This window comes from Haliotis rubra, unplaced genomic scaffold (assembly GCF_003918875.1).
Source record: "Haliotis rubra isolate DU_JTF1 unplaced genomic scaffold, ASM391887v1 Scf452, whole genome shotgun sequence".
Classification (NCBI taxonomy): domain Eukaryota; kingdom Metazoa; phylum Mollusca; class Gastropoda; order Lepetellida; family Haliotidae; genus Haliotis; species Haliotis rubra.
Window position 1 is genome coordinate 60,357 of NW_025767138.1, and position 14,906 is coordinate 75,262.

Consider the following 14,906-nt stretch of genomic DNA (forward strand, 5'->3'; position numbering starts at 1 on the left):
GGGCCAGTAAATCTCCACAGTCACTACCCCGACTGGCTAGTGAATTTTCATGGGGTCATTTTTAAATATATCACTCTCTCCGACTTGTTAAGTTATAATAAACTTTTATATCATGCACGATTATGGCTTGATAAAAATGTTCATCATATTAGCAGCTTAATGATGAAACCCGTGTCAACATTCTCATTTCGGGCTAGTGAATTATATATATTGTGGGCTGGTAACGTTCAGGCATAGCTAGCCCGACTGGCTAGCAAAATTTGGAAACTGTTTGCACACTGAACTTGGGTGTCGTGTGTGCCAGCGTTATCTATTCCCGTTTGGGACTTTAAATTCGAGTTAAAATGTTTTTGATGCTGTGTCCCCAAAACGATCATATCTTTTATTTTTCAATCGCGATGGAAGTTGAATGGTGTTATACCTCCCTCGCTCGCTAACCATCACTCCCCTCACTCACTCAGTACATTTTTGAAATCAGCGTCAGCCAGTCACCCAAGTTGAATCACTATCTCCAATTATCTAATCTAGGCATACAATCTTTGCATATTGTCAGCAACAGCAAACTATAACAAGTAGGTAAATGTGTGGCCCAGTTTGCTGGAGTCAATCGGTAGACTGTAATCAATTGGCTTGTGAGTTGTCACCAAAGAAACAAGCTGGCATGTTTTTGGTAACAGGAATTAACTGGCTTCATTTATCTAGGTTTATGAACAAAAATTCTTTCATTTCACTTGAAATGTCTATAGGTACTAGGGTTTACACAAAACAAAAACTTGAACGTTTAACATCACACTGGGTAACCCCTGTGTTTTCAGCACAGTTTCTGAACGCGAAATGCCAGAACACAAATTGACCCCTTCCTTCCCAAAACAACCGTAGCAACGTTCAGTTGACAATAATTCAACCATCTTCAGTTTAACACTTTCAAAGTCGGCTAATAAAAAGCGTAATTCATCAACTGAGGGAGCATAAAAAAATAAATATTGTGAGTATTTTGTTGCACTAAACAAAGGGTATGTCAGCTGTACATCAGTGATACGGCACATTTGTAGTTAAAGGTGCAGTTTTACGGCTACAGCTGATTCGCTATTCGCTACTTATTGCTGAGTAACTTATCGGTTAGTTAATCGTATCTTTTTTGTCTTCATAGCTGGTCAGTCACAACTGACCGTGATTATAACCCGGTCCCTTATCAGGTGAACTAGATCTAACCGGAAAGAACAGGGGACATGTTATTGCAGATCATGTCGGAATCACCGTGAACTTTGACCGACCAAAGAAATGACTAAGTAGAAATCTATATTAGCCAATCAGAAAGCGGCATTCTGGAACTTTACTGTACTACTGTGCTAATTTCAAAGTTCCATTCGAGACAAAGCATTGAAAACTATCAGAAAAGTGACCAAAAAAATAATATTCTGAAATTCTGGTGCTGTCTGATTTTGTCTGGGGTAGTGCCAGCTGAGATGAAAATTTCCGTATCCGCGAAAGCACGTTCATTAAAATTATTCTTTGCCTTGGTAGGATTGTAATTTATTTTCGTAAAATTGTTTCCAAACCGTGGCATTTTTATCTGGTAACAGTGATATAATATTTATATATTTGTATAATCCATATTTGCATATTTATGCATACAAGCGTCATATGTCATAGCTAATACCAATGGATGAAGTGATGCTCGACTGCCAAATTGATTCTCTTTATAGTATGTCATTATCATCGGTTGGCGTATAGAACATCTAGCCTTGAAACACCATAGTATGTGAGTGTTTTATATGTTAAAGACGTATGTGTAATAAAGACGTTGTCCTCCATAAAGTATCTTTCCATTATTATTACCAATCAACTTCTAAAATCCAAATCGAACCGATCTATAGTCCGTTTGGCTCAAAAGCGGACCGATGAATTGCAATCTAACTCGAAAACTAATAAACATAAAATACTCAATGAAACACTGATCATAATCAAAACATCAGACCAACTCTGTCATTTGTTTGCAGAATTTATGTCCTAAAATTGAAAAAGTTGTTTAACAAACAATCATTAAAATATTGACACAGTTCACTATTTGTTACGAGGGAGGAGTGCAGAGAAAGGGACAGCCAGGTGTTAAGAGAAGCACGTGCACAAGTGCCGACAAAGTTATTGATTCATTAACCTGTGCTGTGCCGTCTCCATCCTTTCTCGCACACCTGGCTGTCCTTTCTCTGCACTCCTCCCTCGTAACAAATAGTGAACTGTGTCAATATTTTAATGATAGTTTGTTAAACAACTTTTTTATTGTTAGGACATAAATTCTGCAAAAACTCACAGAGTTGGTCTGAGGTTTTGATTATGATCAGTGTTTCATTGAGTATTTTATGTTTATTAGTTTTCGAGTTAGATTGCAATTCATCGGTCCGCTTTTGAGCCAAACGGACTATAGATCGGTTTGATTTGTATTTGAGAAGTTGATTGGTACTAATAATGGAAAGATACTTTATGGAGGACAACTTCTTTATTACACATGATGTTGTTTAATTGGGGGTTGTGTCTAAATCATTTACTTCGAGATATCATCCGGAAGTATAGACATTTCACGTAATATTTATCGAATCAAAACCCTTGCGGTCGATACAGTTTCCCTCTGCTGGGTGATTTAGCACTTTGTTATCAGAGTCAGAGTTTATTTCCAGTAAAAGACCATAGGCCCAAAATACATTTAAAAGATACATTGTCTTCACACGCACAATGGTCTTTCAAGAGTGTTTATAATAATCCTTTTAACATTAAATAGATATAAAGCAACATATTTTACAGTATCTAAGCCAGTATTCTGGAAAAGATACCTCTGTCACTCTATTATGAAGATAAGGGACCGGGAAAGTTGTTTGTAAATTAATGTCATTTCTGAAAGACCCACCATCTGTACAAATGTAAATATATTCTCTTCTACAGACTATAATTTTTTCTATGTCAAGAGATTGCTTTCCATGCCGGATATTGGTTGACTAAAATAATTACTGTCCAGTTTTAACGTGAACGTTTCCCGAGTTAATGTTAGTTTTATTGATTTAAAGCGCCAGTAAAATATGTGTATTCAAGGGAGGTAATACACTACCGAAGGGGATTAAGAAGAACTCCACGCACTGCTGTTTTCAATTTATTTGTTACAATTATTTGAGAAATTAAACCAATATGCTAAACTACGTCCTTAGCATACGTCATATTTGATATATGCATATAGACCTAGCAACAAACTATATCATAAATGTCTAAATAATTCATAAATCGGGACAAAGCGTTTCTGGGTTAAATATCGCATAACCCTGTGCAGAGTTCGAAGAACATCACTGACAGGAACCGCGGCTTCTATCAATGGAAAACCCGGACGTATGATGGACTACGATTTTAAAGTGAAGACAGCCAATGAACGTGCCAAAGTAGAAGATTTATTCGACTACGAAGGATGTAAAGTTGGTAGAGGGACTTACGGCCATGTGTACAAAGCAAAGCGGAAAGACGGGTACGCTGGGTTAGACAATTTATATATCTTGAGTGCTGAAATTAAACAATGCCTGAATCAACTCAACACTGACGATATGATAAAGCAGGGCGATAGATAAACTGCATGGTGAGGGAACATGACTAACATCGACAGTTTCTGTAGTTGTTGGGAAGTGAAGCTACATCGAGAGAAACTTTCGTATAAGGTGTACGGAAATACAATTTACAAATGTAAAATGGAAAGAGGTCATCGACGGTTTATGTACAAACTTACATCATTATAAAACTTCATAGCTCACTCTTTTCCAAAGTTTGTTTTTAATCGTAGTTTTCTAATTTATTTCATGATTTCTAAACTTCTCATGCAAAACGTATTTGAATTCTGTTGCACAATAAGACCCAGGTTGGGAGTCCACTGTCTGTTTACTTTTTCAAGTCTCATGTAACCTATTCTTTTTTCAAGTCCCTTATAGCCCATACTGGGGGCGGTTGGGGTAGACTAATGATTAATGCATGCACTCGTTACGTTGAAGACCCGGGTTCGATTCCCCACATGGATACAATATGTGTGAAGTCCATTTCTATATATATATATGTATTGCATGATATTGCAGTAGAAGTCCACCTTCCTGAGAAGAGGACAGTGTTGAAGGAATAACAGAGGTGCAATAGTGGATTTAATGGCCAAGGGTGTGGAGGTTCTTGAGGGCTAGCCCAATTTCGAGATGGAATGCTAATAACAAGCCTAAATGATTTTAGCGATGTGGCAACTTGTGTTGCCAACATAATTGTTACTAGCCAAAGAATGCTGAGACCCAAATGACGGAAACGTCGCAACCTGACCAACGCTAGGGGTAAAACATGGGAGCGAACGCCGCCAGGCTCAGCTGTGTAAATGCTAATCTATAATTAATGCTTAGACCCAAATGATGGAAAAAGTCACAACCCGACCAACGCTGGGGGTAAAAAAGGGGAGCGAATGCCGCCAGGCCCAGCTATGTAAATGCTAATCTATAATTAATGCTTAGACCCAAATGACGGAAAAAGTCGCAACCCGACCATCGCTTGGGGTAAAAAAATGGGAAAGTGAAAGAGAATACGGTACAAGTATGACTGGTGAAAGGCTGACGCGAAGTGATGCATAAAGTATTGCTGTTAGGTTGAGGACGTCATGCACGAGGTGTTACGCATGAGTGTCGTAATTTTCAGGGAGGTGCGCATGCACATCCACTGATGCAAGAAGTCAAAATGTAAACATAAGATAGCGTACCTGCAATAAAAACATTTAGTAACTAGTATTAAGTGTCATTATGACACTTGTGTTTATCCTGTTTGTTTCTGATTTCCAGTGATGGCCGGGAGTATGCCCTCAAGCAGATTGAAGGAACGGGTATATCAATGTCAGCATGCAGAGAGATAGCAGTAAGTAGATGAAGCTAGTTGCAAATAATAATAATAATAATAGTAGTTCATTTATAAAGCGCATATTTCCATGCACAATGCATGCTCAAAGGCTTTTTGGAAAAGGTGAAAAGGAATTTTCTAGCAATTGCTGTTCTCCAAACAATAGTTTCTCCGTTAAGATGTAGAGTTGTGAAGCTGAGATGCTTTTGGACACAAGTCACAGGAGTGATAGTTTTCTGCAGTTTGAAACAGACATTTTTATGAATTTCAGTACTTTTTGAACCCCAAGGCTAACTATGTTCAGGTAAAATATTTTCATACCAAATTGAACAGGAAGAGTTTCTCATTGTTTGACATGACTGATTGCAAATTTCAGTACTTCTTGAACATTTATCCTGAAGATGTTTGGCTGAAATATTTTCATGGTCACATGAACAATTTAGATGACACATACAGGGATTTATCTAGACAGCTCAGAAACAGAATTTTGCAAAAGATTCCCCAATTGGAGTTATTTGAGTCTAATTTGTCTACAAAGGTTAATCTCTGTAAAAAATGATGCATTGAAGCTTAGTAACTCTTCCTTCTTATTTTACAGCTGCTACGAGAGTTGAAGCATACCAATGTGATAAGTCTACAGAAAGTGTTCCTTTCCACACAGACAGAAAAGTCTGGCTACTGTTTGACTACTCAGAACATGATCTTTGGGTAACCTTTTATTCCATTTTGTTTTTCTAGTCACTTGTTTAGAAACCTGTTACATCTTTTGTTGCCAGTTAAACATAGCTAAGGACAGACCTTTCTATGATGATTTTAATATATACTGCGCCAACTGCTGAATATCAAGAGGTAAAATGTATTGTAATACTTGAAACATTGTATCACAATGAATAACACTACCACATAACAAGTAGTTGCACCACTGTGGAATAATGATTATGTTGAGATGTGTATCTGCATTAGTATTAAGTGCATATTGATTACAGTGAGACCCCGGATATCTGGACACATTTGTTTTTGCGTATATTGTCCAGATAACTGAATATCTTGATATCTGGATTTCTGTCATCCAGGCTTAGGTGTTGAAATGGTAGCGAGCATACACTTCTGGTTTAAATCACTTCCAAAACAGCATGGTCGTTTTGATTTGCCAATAAGAATTCACTCTGTGTCAGATAGGCTTACTAATCAGCACCAATACCCTGCTGATCGGTCATTAATCTGGATTAGTAGACCCTGTCTCATGTCAAGACACATGGGACTTTCGCGCTTCACTTCACACGGAAGATCAAAGCTTCATACGGATAAGTGAGTCAATTTTTTGTTGATTTAGCCGGTTGGTTTGTAAACTTACCATCCGGGAATGGAAACTGCATATCCGTTATAGACAGTCACTTTTATAACATAAGAGATTGTTTTTTAATGAAAATTGACCGGACGGCGAGGTGTCCAGATATCTGAGGTCCAGGTATCCAGGGTCTCACTGTATTTGAGTGTCCATGTAAGAGATGGTCACATGTGGTCACATATGCTGTATATCACTTTCAGCACATCATCAAATTTCACCGGTCTGCTAAGGCCAACAAGAAGGTGGTTAATGTGCCAAAGAACATGGTGAAGTCACTCCTCTTCCAGATTCTAGATGGGATCCACTACCTCCATGCTAACTGGGTGCTACACAGAGATCTGGTCAGTATTCCAGACACACGGGCAGATGCCACTGGTCATATCCTGTAGCATTGCAGAATAATACTGTATGCAAAACAACTAGATTGGGGGAGAATGTGAATAGTCCCTATCAATTTTCAGGAGTCTTGGTGAACAGTGTAGGGGCCATATCTGCCTCAGCAATGATCTTATGCCATCAGTTTGACTGCTTGATCATATTGATCATGAGAATGGATGTATTCCAAGGAGGAGTGAGTGAGTGAGTTAAGTTGTACGCTGCAATATGGTGGGGGTCTGTAAATAATCGAGTCTGGACCAGACAATCCAGTGATCAACAGCATGAGCATTGATCTATGCAATTGGGATACGATGACATCAACAAAGTCAGCGAGCCTGACCACCTGATCCCATTAGTTGCCTCTTACGACAAGCATGGGTTACTGAAGATCAATTCTAACCCGGATGTTCACTGGTCTCCAAGGAGGAACTGACCTCAAGCTTTAATCATGTTAATAGGGATAAAATATATGGACATGCTTAAAATCCTGAAATTTGACTTGCCCTAGGAATACATAGGAGAAATCGACATACCAGTGATCAGTACCTATGACATTAAAGGTCACATAAACCCTAGGGGGTACAAATACATAAATCACTAACTGGCATCGTTATAAATGAAACCCCCGTAATTAAAACTACTCATTTCGACCTTTAATTGACTTAAATCGACCTTTTTGACAACAGTGCACAATTCTCACCCGCGAACGAAATTTCAACCAATCAGAGCGGCGCGCCTCTGTGACGTCATATGAGGAATAGCTTTGAGGGCCGATGCAGAATTCATCTACATTTTAGGGGTTAAATTATCTTGTTTATCTTGCTTGTATAAACCTGAAATCGTGACAATTGTTGTGGAAAATGAAAGCTATATGTTCTCACAATCTACTGTCATTTAATTTTGTCTCCTGCTTTGCCTAGTTTCCGAGTTACTACTTGTTTTCATAGACGATTCTGTCAAAATCGATTGGTGTCGTTAGGCCCTATTTGTATAATGACTGATCCAAATTGATCCCATTTCTGTGTTTTTTTACCTCGATATTTAATCATGTCATGTAAAAATCTGTTTGTATTCTCAAAACAGTGTCGGCCCATAAGTTTTCACATGCAATACAGCAATTAATACTCCCTTGTTGTAACCCGTGTTAGGTGGTATAAACCTACACATGTTATTTGTCATCATTCACTTGATGGTCAGTTAATGAATTTATAACAGGTATAATTTAGTGGTAACACACTTAGATTACCCGACAAAGGTTCCCATTTGGCATTTCTTGTGTCTCGAGTAAATATTCAACATTATAAACATCGATCAAAGGATTAACCGATAACACGCTGATTGATTAATTACTTTTATCTTACACAGAGGAATTGTCAAAAGGTAGTGTTTATGTATGTAGATTTACTAATCTATACTGAATACACTCTGTCGTGTCGGTGTCTGCGTAAAAACTACGTCCTTCTTTCAAAGGATTAACCGGCAATACATTGATTGATTGCCCATTATTGGCTAACTAAATTACTGTTTTTAAAGAAAGGCGGACACTATGCAATTAGTTGCCAGGTGTGCTATCTTGGGTGACCAATGAGACTATACACCAATACCTGAAAAGATTTATCACTTTTTAGTATATTAAACTGTTAAAAGACACATCATTTGGAACAGTTTGTGGATATTGATGGATACATTCCTCGAACAAGGTAATGGCCTGATATTGTTCCCATAACTTTAATCTGTTTTAATTTTAATATTTGCATTTTGTTTTATTCATTTGTCGTAGCATTCAACAGAATCATTGTTTTAGCCGTGAAGTGTAATGAGACAGACAACATGCACTAGGGTGTGTGTGCGAATTATGATTCACATTGGCAAACTATAAAATGTCTAGATATTACAGTTCTGTTATAAATTCACTATAGGTATCAGCAGATCGTCTGCTTTTTATTTAGTTTCAAAATGCATACAAGTGTGATAATAAACTAATTAGGATTATAAGACCAAATATAAAGGCGCACATTGACTAGTATCTACATACTGGTTAGTGGACATTAACCATGGGAATGTAGCAAAGAAATTTATCGGCGCTTGGCATTGTGACTTCGACCCCACCTGCGGCTTCCGTGGAAGAAATCGTTATGTTATAAGTTGTGTCATGCAAAATCCGTTTGGTTATGATTCCAATACATATTTAACTTCTGAGTAGAAAGTAGTCTTGATTTTCTAACTTGATGAAAACAAACTATAATCTCATTAATTCTAACAGATTTTTTATTTTTAAAATGGCGCGGCCCTGTCGGGAACATCCATGATCTGAGGATAAATGGTATTTAGGTTTGTTTTCACCGAGAATTACAAAATCAAAACTACTTTCTACTGGTAATAAAATATGTATTTTATTGATAATAATAGGATTTTGCATGACATAAGCGTATATCATAACAATTTCTCTCGTGGCAGCTTGAGGTGGGTAATCAATATAATACTACTTACAATATTATTGTTACTTGACCACAACCTCACTTCGAGGAAGAAATCGTTATGTTACAAGTTGTGTCATAGAAAATCTTTATGGTCATCAATCATATGCATATTGTACTACAACTAGTAAGTAGTTTTGATTCTTTAACTTCCGTGAAGCGATCTGAACACAAGTAAGATATCGTTTCAGGCTTCCACAACGGCTAAACCGCTCACACAAAACATAACCCATTTAGCACGAACTGCGGGGTCCTGTGGAAATCTGTGCATGGGGACACCATCGCCCGACCCTAGGAGCAATTGGCGACAAAGCAGCGATTAGGCATGTAAATCGTTGATGTCGAAATCATCAAAATGATGAGCGTGCTACACATTTTCTATACAACTAACTGAAAATCGTTCCTCACATGACGTCACTGCAGTGCTCTGGCGACAGAGTTACGTAACCTGTCTTTGGTTTCGTTGGCGGGCGAGAGGGAAGCAGGCGACTTTTTGGGCACTTTTAATCGCTCGGTATTAATTAACCACAAGTTTTTAAAGAATATATTTGGTGTTCCGCATAAGACTAACCACAAATCTTTCATATGTAATGGTTAAAAGAGTAACAAAAAACAAAGTTTATTGGTTCTTTAAGTGCATGTTGACAGGGAAGGTCCGGGTTAGAATATTGGCCTTCAGTAACCCATGCTTGTCGCAAGAGGCGACTAATGGAATCGGGTGGTCAGACTCGCTGACTTGGTTCACACATGTCATCGGTTCCCAATTGCGCAGATCGATGCTCATGTTGTTGATCACTGGATTGTCTGGTCCAGATTCGATTATTTACAGACCACCACCATATAGCTGAAATATTGCTGAGTGCGGCGCAAAATTAAACTCTCTCACTCACTCACTGGATACTGACCCAAGGTGGATGTCAGGGTGTACCTATACTTACTAGAGACTTTGACATGAATACATATATGTACATTGTTCACAGATGATGTCTGATACATCATTTGTTGTCCTGTTGTTGAGAATATGAACCTAATCTCCTATATTTCTGTGTGTGATACAGAAACCAGCCAATATCCTTGTCATGGGAGAAGGGACTGAACGAGGCAGAGTGAAAATAGGTGTGTATGACCAATTGTTTTGTTGAAAATGTTGAACATAGTGAAAGTAATTCAGTGTGTGTCCGTACATATTGATCCCAAATCTGTAATTCTGCAAAACTCATGATACATTTTACATTTACAGGCAAAATGTGTAACAACATGGATCATTTGTAATCATGGTTTTTTGTAATCTCATTCGGCTGGCCTTATGCCATTCCATTGTGTTAGAGAATGTACATTTCAGGTTGGTTTAACTTTCCGTGATAACATTACATGAGCTGAAATATGACTTTTGTTGCTATTTTCCAGCTGACATGGGTTTCGCCAGATTATTTAACTCTCCCTTGAAACCCCTTGCTGACCTTGACCCTGTTGTTGTGACCTTCTGGTACAGAGCACCGGAACTTCTACTCGGGCCGCGGCATTACACAAAGGCAATAGGTAATGACACAACATTAAAGAACGATTATCATGATAATTCTATCAAATGAGAAAAAGCTTTTGGATTTCCCAACTGTTCCCACATACCAAGAACGTACATTGAACTAGGACTGCACGGTATATCGGTATATCGTAATACGCTTTTCAAACGATACTTATTGCAATATGTTTTCTGAGAACCGGTATATTGGGTAAAGAAAATATATGGACACAAATCTACAGACATCCATTCACAACAGATGTTTTACTTCGTTAGTCAATGACAAAACGGCATACTGTAAAACTATAAAAAAAAAAAAATTTTTTAAATAAAATCACTGACTATGCAATTTAAGTTTGAGATTGCTGTTATCAGAACCATAACATATATTTTTAGGGACTTATAATGTAGAAAATTGGATCGACATGTACAATTTGTTTCACTCACTGTCAAACATTTAAGTTCCCAATATATCGCAATACGTATCGCAATACGGGACCCTGAATCGCAATATATTGCAATACAATATGTATTTGCCAAATACACAGCTTTACATACAACATTCCATTTTGCCATCTCGGAACAGTCAGTTTTGATCTACTGCCCCAACTTGTCTTTTGGCTTCATTTTTTATGTTCAGTATTGATATACATGCTCTTGAAGAAAATATCTCAGCACATAGAAGTATGTTCATGTATTTGCAGGTTTAGGCTTAGATATCTTGAAATATCTTCATGTATCTTGCAAAGGCCTGAAATTTCCAAACTTCTGAAGGCTGGTACAGAATGCTTTGTCATGTATACATATTTTGAGACAACATGACTTTGAAGGAAACAGTCTTACATTTTTTGGCAACACAATAAAGAGTAGCAGAGCATTGGATTGTTTACAATATGACTCGCTGGATGGGCCAGTCCATATTCATTTGTGTACAGGCCAGTGTCATTTACCAGTTACAGTGAAACCTGTCTAAACCCGCACCCCATGGGCTGAAATAAAATGCCGATTTAGACAGGGTGCCGGATTAGACAGTGACGATCATTTTCCAACATAGCTGCCATTTACACTCGTCAGTCTCTCAATCTAGCGTGCCGAGAGGAATGTCTTGGATTATTGATCCTTGATTGGACTGCTCATACCCATGCCGGTTTAGACAGTGTTAATTACAGTTAAAATTGCTTGTTGGGACCGAAAAGTCGTGCCGGAATACGGAATTGACAGGTGCCAGATTAGACAATATTTTAATGATCATAATATCATTGTAAAATGGCGGGACCAAAATTTTATGCTGGTTTTGACAGTGTGCCGGATTAGACAGGTGCCGGTATTGGCAGGTTTCACTGTATATTGGTGACTGAGTCAGTAAACAGCAAACAACAAACAATACGCAAGAGGAATGACTTTACTGATGATGTTTTGTTTCATTTTGCAGATATCTGGGCAATAGGTTGTATATTTGCTGAGCTTTTGACGTCAGAACCAATTTTCCACTGTCGGCAGGAAGACATCAAAACCAGCAACCCATACCATCATGATCAGCTAGATAGGATATTCAATGTGATGGGCTTCCCACAAGGTGAGGAAGACTAGAGGAATCTGTAGTATAGTAGGGACTGTGACCTGTCTATTTTATCAGGCATTGAACTCTTAGGATTCATGATTTTGAGTTATTGGTTTGGGAAAAACAGTGTGGCCACATTCTGTGTAGCAGACTGGCCACATGAAGAAAACTTGATTGTCATCCATTTTACTGACTTCATGCAGGCACTGAAACCATTGTAATCTTTCACTATTTATATGCAGTGATTTTCTTTGGCAAGATGAAAAGGACAAGAATTTTTATTGTACTTCTTATCAGAAATATGAAATGTCATCAGTTCAAACAGGCTCATATTTTTGGTCCTGTGTGATTTGCAGTACCCTAATATCTGTAGCAGCCTACTGACGGTAACCTTTGATAATGTGCACCAGTCATTCAGACTCAGATCAGGGGGTCTGTGATTTGAATCCTGTCATGCAACCCGGACATTTTATGGCACTTTGGAAGACATTCCAAAGGTTTAGCATTATAGGATGCAATACATTGCAGAAAGTAAATGGTGAACTGTTTGCTGATGTGACGTCTCACTTCAAACATTGAGATCATATGATAAAGGGAGGTAATCCATGTCTGGGACAGATAGTATTTTGATTTGATGATGCATTTTATTATGAATCCTCAAAGAATGTATTAATGTCAACATTCTCAGTTTGATTGTTTGTTTGTTTTAGATAAAGATTGGGAAGATATACGAAAAATGCCAGAACATCAACAGTTGCTTAAAGACTTTAAGAAGACCTCGTAAGTACACATGTGCTTAGGGTCTTATGTCCAGGTTAATCTGTGCACTGTGGAATTGTTAATGATCAGGTAAATTTGTTGTCAGTAATATGACACAAACCCATGTAAAAAGTCCTGTATTTTGAAATGATCATGGGCCTATCTAGACCGTCTCAGAGGCCTTCATTTAGCCCCGAGGTGGGAGTAGATGTCAGTAAGAAGCTTGAATGTGAGTATGGGTCCAGGGTTTTTATGTCATTTGGAGAGATGATAAACGCTGGGTGGTACCGGATGAGGATTCCTGGCTATACAGTTAGGGTGTATATCTAACTGGGTTGACATTTACAGAGGTAGATGCAAGTCTGTTGTCTGTAATGCTTCAATTTGTGTTTCAGGTATGTGAATTGTAACTTAATGAAGTATATGGAGAAACACAAGGTGAAGTCGGACAGCAAAGCATTCCATTTGGTAGGTGACACTTGGTTCTCCTTGTCAGTGCAACTGCACTTCTCGCCAACAGATATTCTGGTTTGATTTTGTCCCAAGTATCCTACGCTTGTCGTAAGAGGCTTCAAGAGGTGACAACATTTCACTGTATGGTGAGGCTTCAGACTTAGATGACTGTATGTCATTCTCCCAACATGCTTGGATGTTGCTCACATTATCAACCACTTGTTTGTGTGGCCCAGACGCCTTTATTTGTATGCCTCTATTGTCATAGTGATTCAGTTAGACATTTTGTAAAGTGGCATTAAACCCAACACAATGTGTTGTTCTCATTTGGTAATTCTGGATAAGAATAATTGTGCCCAGTTACCGATGCTTGTCCTTAGAGGCGACTAATTGGATTGATTGATCAGGCCCTGATTTCTCGAAACAAACTTAACTCTGAGTTTGACTTAAGTTAGAGTTTTTACTCAAATTTGAGAAAATGCATTTCCCAGAATGAACTGAGATTGATATTAAACTCAAACATAGTAGACAATTTGAGTTTGGTGGATAGATGACTTAAGTTGTTTGGGGTTTTTTTATTTGAAAAATGCAGTGAGCTAATAATTCAGTTGTTTCAAATTGTCAAACTCAGTTTGAAATTTGAGTAAAAACTTAAGTTTGTTTCGAGAAATTGGGGCCAGGCTTCATGACTTGGTTTGTTGTATTGTCATCGTATCACAGTTGTGCAGTTTGATGTTCATAATATCAGTCTCTGGAGTGTCTGGTCCAGCTTAATATATATGGTCATACAGCTGGAATATTGTTAAGTGCAGAGACAACCAACAAACAAACATGTTGATTTTGCATAGATATTAGGTTTCCTGTTCTTTCGGTGTGTAATATGCCAGAATGTTGATCTATCATAACTGCTGGGCATTACGAGCTGTAACCACTGGCACCTGTGGCCTGATGGCTTGTGTTGTGTTCACAGTTACAGAAGTTGTTGACGATGGACCCGACCAAGAGGATAACCTCAGAACAAGCCATGAAGGACCAGTACTTCCTGGAGGAGCCGCTCCCATCACAAGAGTCAGTGTCTCCACCAGAACACTTCAATCATTGTTGTCTTGTTCTTTCTATCACAAGAGTCCGTGTCTCCACCAGAACACTTCAATCATTGTTGTCTTGTCCTTTCTATCACAAGAGTCCGTGTCTCCACCAGAACACTTCAATCATTGTTGTCTTGTCCTTTTCATCATAAGAGTCAGTGTCTCCACCAGAACACTTCAATCATTGTTGTCTTGTCCTTTTCATCATAAGAGCCAGTGTCTCAACCAGAACACTTCAATCATTGTTGTCTTGTCCTTTTCATCATAAGAGTCAGTGTCTCCACCAGAACACTTCAATCATTGTTGTCTTGTCCTTTCTATCACAAGAGTCCATGTCTCCACCAGAACACTTCAATCATTGTTGTCTTGTCCTTTCTATCACAAGAGTCCGTGTCTCCACCAGAACACTTCAATCATTGTTGTCTTGTCCTTT

The 14,906-nt window shown here is 38.3% G+C and overlaps 1 protein-coding gene across 1 annotated transcript in view; it reads left to right on the plus strand.

Moving 5' to 3' along the window:
• Window positions 1-3,319: 3,319 nt before the first annotated feature.
• LOC124289932 (cyclin-dependent kinase 8-like) overlaps window positions 3,320-14,906 on the plus strand; it is a 30,867-nt gene continuing 19,280 nt past the window's right edge. The window contains 11 exon segments of the mRNA XM_046726601.1: window positions 3,320-3,505; window positions 4,836-4,908; window positions 5,489-5,540; window positions 5,543-5,598; window positions 6,439-6,579; window positions 10,152-10,209; window positions 10,501-10,632; window positions 12,045-12,188; window positions 12,884-12,953; window positions 13,328-13,400; window positions 14,356-14,453. Of these exon segments, the coding sequence (XP_046582557.1) occupies window positions 3,375-3,505; window positions 4,836-4,908; window positions 5,489-5,540; window positions 5,543-5,598; window positions 6,439-6,579; window positions 10,152-10,209; window positions 10,501-10,632; window positions 12,045-12,188; window positions 12,884-12,953; window positions 13,328-13,400; window positions 14,356-14,453 (1,028 nt within the window). The 5' untranslated portion in view covers window positions 3,320-3,374.